Source organism: Stegastes partitus, unplaced genomic scaffold (assembly GCF_000690725.1).
Source record: "Stegastes partitus isolate 25-593 unplaced genomic scaffold, Stegastes_partitus-1.0.2 Scaffold120, whole genome shotgun sequence".
Taxonomy (NCBI): domain Eukaryota; kingdom Metazoa; phylum Chordata; class Actinopteri; family Pomacentridae; genus Stegastes; species Stegastes partitus.
In genome coordinates, this window is record NW_007577851.1 from 217,384 (window position 1) to 224,690 (window position 7,307).

General features: G+C 40.8%; 1 protein-coding gene across 1 annotated transcript in view; it reads left to right on the forward strand.

The window, feature by feature from the left end:
* Nucleotides 1-7,307, forward strand: part of kcnip1a (Kv channel interacting protein 1 a) — a 41,889-nt gene continuing 34,582 nt past the window's right edge. The window contains exon 1 of the mRNA XM_008278317.1: nt 1-88. Coding sequence (XP_008276539.1) covers nt 1-88 — 88 coding nt within the window. The remainder of the gene's footprint in view (nt 89-7,307) is intronic.

The window sequence follows — 7,307 nt, forward strand, 5'->3', positions numbered from 1 at the left end:
ATGGCAGGCTGTGCCAAGCGCTGCAAACAGGGACTTGTCAAGTTTGCCTTGTCACTGCACAAACTGGTCACCGGGAGTCTCATTAAAGGTATGTAAGTGCTTCAATATGAGCTTAACGGATTCTATATTAGTTGCTGTGCAAGCACAAGACGATGTGGGTTTGAAGTTCAGGCATCCAGCGCGTTGTGAACAATAACAGTGTTGCAGTTAAGCCTACAAATTTACATTTAAGTGTCACATAAGCATGAGCGAAAGTTCAATGCACTTCGTCTTTCATCTTGAGCTCGTACAACTCTTCTCTTTACTGTCCTCTGTACTCTTGTCTGCAGTTGACCTCGTTCTATTCAGTGTGTTCTCCAGAGGCAGGAGTGAAGGAGACAGAGATGAAGGGAGTAAGGAGCTAATAGAGAGGAAAGATAAAGTTGATATAGAGCAGAGGGTGTGCGGTGTGAGTGTGCTCTTGTGATGAATGCGAGTAATAAAACGTGTTGGTGTGGCAGCAGGGACGAGGGGCTGCACACACACGATGCCGAGAGGAAGAGCACGGTTTTACTATTGTGATTCATTAGTTGTTATTGCGTGTGTGTGAGTGTTTTCATGCCTGTACGTGGCTGGCCCTGTGCTTTGGTGTGTGCACGCAACATTAAAGTGGTGCGTTTTAAATCTTATTCTGGTGCTTTTACTCTTCAAGCATGGAAGCAGTGCAGAGTAACACACAAAATCCATGCTTCAGAAAACCTATACAGCTCAGCAGCCGCCTGAAGGCGCGCGTGCACACACACACACACACACACACACACACACACACACACACACAGGCACACAAACATACACACACTTACAGTATAACACTCTATGAGCCAATTGACATTTTGTCTGGAGGGATGGGAAACATCAAAGAAGTCAGTCACACACATACAGTAGTTACACAAAGGCAAACGCAGATGTGCACACACTGTCGCACACATGTTTGTGGATGGTTCAAGCATTCAGCCACAGTGGGCTGAGTTGCCCTCGAGGTCTCACACACACTCATAACGTCACGAAGGAGCTGCTGCTGAGGTTTGGTTGCGTAACAAATGACTCTTTAGAAGATCAACTCGGACAAAGTCAAAAGAGGGAGCAGTGGCAAACATGAACATAAAGTCACAAGAAGCACAAAAACATGGAGTGCACTCCTAACAAAAAGTATTCAAGAACCTACACGCACGCACATGTATGTAAAAAATACACAAACACATGGCCTTTAAACTCCTCCACGGACAACAAGGAAATGAGCTGCAGGACTAAGAGATCTGGTTCTGCAAAATATCAGCGACACGCATGCACATACAGGACGGCATCTGCTCTTTTTCAGAGCTCCTGTGGGACCAAGAGCTACGTCTGATTAGACAACAGTCATAAAGCCATAGACACAGGCGCACACGCACACACATGCAGACACACGCGCACACACATGCGCACACACACACACACACCAGCTTCTTAAAGAGCCATTACAGTGTTGTAGTTTTATGGATTGTGTTTACAACCCATTCCGGTTCAATTTGGGACATTGCGTTAATTGGGTATAATGACAAACTGCTCTGTGTTCTCTTTTTTCAATCAATAAACAGCAAGTGTGGAAATACTCATTGTTTTAATAACACAATGCAAACGTGCATTATTGAGTCCATTTATTTTGCAGATGCTTTCTTTTTTCTTGAGCTTTTAGTGAGTGCTCTGATCCATTTTAGAGCCCTTTCAGACACTGTCTGCATCAGAAACGGGATAGTTGTAAACCGGACAGTTATGAAGCCATTTGGAGTGAATAGAAAGAGACTCTAATCTAATGTAGTTTCATTTGGTTTTGTGTTTTTCTAATGGTGCTTAATGGTGTCTGCTATTGTAATATTTTGTTTTTCTATAGATCAGTTTTGCAGATAACTGTTGAAGGTCAGATGACAAAACTGCTGCAGAACCAGAGTCTATAAAAACGAAGAGAGTGTGCAGCAGCTTAAACACTGTACTTTTAAAGGAGTGCTCCAGCAAGCCAGCGCTGCACTTCCAAAGTTAGAGGACTCCTTGGAGACAGATCAAAAAGGATGGTTAAAATCACTGAAGCAGTTTTAGCCTGTAGTCACACCTCCAAACCCCTGGATCCTTCACATCCCATAATGCAGTGTTTCTTCCTATAAGACTTTTCTGTCTCCACATCTTCGAAATTTCACACAGATTCCTACTCCGAGTGCCCCTACTTTGCCTTCTCCTTCTCTGAAATACAACTACAAAGAACGAGTGCTGCTACCTTTGCTGCCATTTATCATCTTCAAAATGTACGTTTTATCTTCCTGTGATTTCAAAGATGAGAGTGCAGTTTATTTACTTTAAACACTGAATATGAACCTTCCCATCAGGATTTCTGCGTGTTCATTTTTAAGTACAATATATCAGTGACTGCCAATTTAAAAATATCGATCCAATCATCCATCCCTGCAGCTATCTGTCCATCTACTCACTGCACAGCCACTAAATCTTTCTCTTCTGAGACATGCTGACATTAGAGGGTAATTAGGGTCAGTACTTTCTGAAGCCCAGAGGCCCAGCTACATTCTCAATACTTCACTGTAATTTGTGGTGCTTTTTTTCACATGACCTTTAGCAGTCAGCGTTTTCAGAAGGTTTAGAAGCCACTGCTATAACTTACAGTGATTTTGCTCCTTCTCTGTAGTCAGTAGCAACAGGAGTTTTATCTCAGTAGCTGCATGACTGATGAGGCAGAAAAACTGCGGTTTTCTGTACTCAGTGTACTGAAGGGAAATGTAAATACAGGTATTCTCCGAGGATTCAGCTCTGGGAGGACTGTCAGAACCACATTGACCTCTGCTGGCAGCTATGAGAAAATACAAGTTAACTGAAAAACATCCACATATGCTAAACTTGTGATTGGTTGTCATCAACTAGCAAACCAGGGGCAGTAAAACTCCCTAAAATGTCATATTTGAACTTCTGATGTTCGTTAATCCTGTTTCTCTTTTTGAAATTCATCGCACAAATGTGATGTTTTTTTATTCCGTAAGAGGAAAACATGTCATGAGAGGAAAAAAAAGATTCTGAACTGACATTAAATAAACTTGCAAATGTGTAATTTACATTTTAGCTAAACTTCCATGAGAGACAGCCAGGTAGAATTCTCACCAGCTTCAAAGTGAGCTTTTTAACAGCCAAACTTTTTGCCTAAATTACACTGGAGTTACATGAGAAACTGAGTCAGTTTTTCTTAGTAACTAAAGTATAGCTAGATTGCTGAGTTAAACCTATAAGAGTAAACAAAACTGCTTATCTAAATCTATCAAAGTCTCTTTAGCACTTTAAAGAGATCTTAAACATCACAAATCACGTGTAAGGTTAAAGACAAATTAAATCAATATCTAAAATTGTCCCAAATTTTTTAAACATTAAAATTCTTCTTGAAAAAAAAATTGTAAATGATCTGAGAAAAATCCTCTAAAAAAAGAGTAATGTTAAGAAAAATCAATGTATTTCTGTGGTGAGTTTAAACAGCTCACAGTGGTCAGCAAGGAACTGAATATGTGTAGCACAACATTTAAAAAAAATTAAGAATTTAAGATAAATATCTGTAATAAATATATATTTTAATTGTGATTGTATAATACATTTATTTTTAAATCAATGTGGTTGTGGTAGATGTTATTCATTTATATCAAATTGTTTGTGTGCTGCAGAAAGAATAGGTGCAATTAGCTTATATCTTAAAGGCATGTTACATTGTTTTCAACTGTTCTGTTGTAATGACAGTAATTGCCATTTGTGTGTGTACACATACGTGTGTGTACTTGTAGCTGTTACTTATGTTGTGAGGACATAAATCTGCTCACACAGTCACATAATGGGGACAAAAAACAAATCCTCATAATGGAAATCATTTCATTTCAAGGTGACGACTTAAGATTAGGATCAGTCTCCAGGAAATTAATGTAAGTCACTGTGTTGCATTCTGAAGTTTCCATTTCAAAGATCATGCTGAAAAAATCTTAACAGGGTTGTTTGGGTTAGCAGTCTGAAGCCATAAAGTATCTGTGATATTCCCTATCTCATCATTTGAACTGTCTCATCGTAGCCAGAGCCCTTCATCCTTCATGCTCCCTGTCAGTCTCTCCTGACTATTCATTATTAAAGCCAACAAATTCAGTAAATAATCTTAAAAAAAAAACAACCTCACTTGCTGAATTTCTGATTTGCTTGCTGGAGGAAATCTCGGTCTGGAGGTTTTAGGCTTCAAGAGAGCTCTGCTCTCTTCTTTTAGCTGCAGGCTGATTAGACCAAATCCCTTTCATCGCTTTGGTTTTCGTCTTGGTTCATCTCTGGCTGTCTGTCACTTTCGGCGCTGCCTTAGCCCTTAACTTCTCTTCAGCTCCCCGTCATCTGTGAAAACCCTGTAAACATCCTGTCAAGCGTTGCCAGGCGTTAAACAGCCGGCATGATTTCACTTATCCTTTCCATGCAGTCTGGCCTCTGGTGCTTGCCACTGGCATACAAAACCAACCTGCCTGGATGTAGAGATGTGCGCCCTGAGGTGGTGTGGGCATATGTGATGGCCCTTTTTGGGCAGCCACCAGCAAACAAAACCTCATTTGGTCGAAAATCCACCGCAAAACACGAATGCTACTGAACCATCCCTTTGTTTTTTTCAGGCAGAGTGCGCCAAGAGAGCCGGCAGACACTTGCATCGCAGATTAGTTTGAGTCCAACTTATGACCTGCACTGCATCCTATCAACTCTCTTTCTCATAGTTTGTCTTTTTTTCTCCCCTCACACTATTTAATGAAGGAAAAATATCTAAAAAAACTGTGCTTTCTCCATTTGCCCCCGGATGTTCTTTGCAGATAAGAAACATTTCCCCTTTAGAGAAAATTCCTGCATGAAACAAATCACTTTAACTATGCTGACTCTTCCCAGCCTTCAAAGCAGTCTTCTGTTGGGAATACGAGCAACATGCAATGTTAATCATCCTTCTCCTCTTTCCTGTCTGATTACTGCCTCAGAAGGAAGAGTTCATTTCCAAAAGGAAAAAAGCAAGTTTGTTCATTGACGACAACTTACAGCAACATAAGATGATTTCTTGCCCTATAAGATTCTGCTCTAACTGAAAAGGGTTCCCAATATTTTGTCATGAACAACAGCAGTTATCTTTTAAAGGGGTTCATATATGTATTTGTTTGGTGTTGTTCAAATGTTTAGAAGACCAAATCTTACCCCCTTTGTGTTTGTGTTTCTCAGATTGCACAGCAGAGGGCGTCAGGTTACTCTTCCCTTTTCCTCAAGATAGCCACACATTCCCTCATTGTCAGAGCAGATTAGAGCAGAAGTGAAGTTGAGTCTTAACCACCTAAACATTTAAATATTCAGCCTCTCAAAGGGCATTGCTGATGAAGCAGGTTCCTCCTCTGATGGCTGATGAATGACAGACCATGAGACGGATTTTCAAACTGAGGCTTCACTGTCATCAACCACAACAACTCACATCTGCAGTGTTCCTCATAAGCGCTTAATGAAATATTCAGTAGCTTTTTTTTTTTTTTTTTTCCTTCCATCAAATATTTGCTTCAGGTCCCCCATTGCTTTGAGTCTGGGGGAACTTGGCTGCACGTTTGTATTCAGAGATTGAAAGTAGGATGAGTAAATGAGAACACAAACAGGGAAGAAGGAAAAATGAGAGGATGAGGACGTGACTGCACTGTCTGCACACGTGAATAAGCACATGTGTACATTTGTGCACACTTTGCTTTGATGTCTATATTGGTGTGTGTGTATGTGAGCGATATCCCCGGTGTGTGTGCTCTACATCTGTGTGTGTGTGTCTGCTGCTTAGCTACAAAATGCTGTCATATCACTTTTAATGTGCCAGGGGGGACACGGCAAATGTTTAATACAAAATATAATGCATAATAATTCATATGGAAAGGGCTCTGTGAGCAGGAGATGCCACTTTCTCCCCACACAACACTGTAATCAATCCCCAAGCTGCATACAATTAACACTTCCATCACTTTCATCTGCTGAGGGGGGAAGAAAAAGGGACACACAGAGGGGGAGAGTCAATAGAGGTGTTTGTATTCAGATCACACAAACCACTGGGGTGCTCGCAAGGTAAAGAAACAGGACTCAGCTGCAGTTAACAAAAATTTAAATTGCATTTTCGCTTGCACTTTTGAAGAAGGAAACACTCTGGTGTGTCATGTGCTAACTATCTGTGTCCAGGAATAGTAGCAAGCGGAGGGTCTCCAGTACAGTAGCACCCACAGGCAAGGTGATGCTGTCTGTAAAACATTCATGGCGAAAGAAGCAGTAAATATTTCAGACAAGCTCAGGAATGAACAGATAAACAGCTTTTGTGTTAGTGTGACTCACCGGTTTAGGTCCTGTGCAAGTTCACCTCCAGCTGGCCTGGAGTTTATAGAGCTCTGCTAAATGTGTCATCTGAACATCAACCAGAGGCAGTGGGTTAGATGGTGGTGCGTTTTTCACATTTTGACAGGCGACATAAAGTTTGCGGGCAGCGTACAGCGGTGAATCTTTCTGAGAAGATTCACTGTGGGACAGAGAAACATCAGCTGTGGCCTTGAGGAGAGAAGACTGTTGTCATGGAGAGAAACTGGAGGCTGTACAGACTCACAACACTGGCCCCTGTTCTGTTAAATAGTACAATATTGTTATTAGTCAGATAGAAAAGCCACCAGCTATCTTATTTTGAGTCTGGTTTTGGTTCAGTTCATCCCAATTGTCATTTTGAAAAAGCAATTTTTCTCACTCTGTGTCTTCCCACACATAGCCTTGGTTTAATTTCTCTAACTTGTGACGTATCTGGAACCCGGGTGTGTTTAATGCTAAGCTGATCAGATTTACATAAACCACACACAGTATACAAAACCAGTGAGCACACCCCTGTGCAATATCACTTAAAATTCAACCGATTCTAAATCATATCATCTTTAAATAATTGGATTTAAGTTGAACAGTAGTGTTGTTCACTCCTGTGTCAAATTAAACACGAAACAAACAAACAAAAAAACTGAAACACAGTCACTACTTTACCAATACAGGCCCCACAATAAGAACAGAATGCAACAAAATGAGTTATTTCGTCGTTACTGAGGTCAAATCTCATGTTTTTCCAGTGTTTTATATGTCCACCAGACCCAATCCTGGTGAGCATTGAGGATATCAATGTTTCTGATTTTCTGGAGGGGTGCCATTCTTCAGAAACTATTTTTTCGTTGCTAGTTGCTGGATGGGTTGTGTTGCTC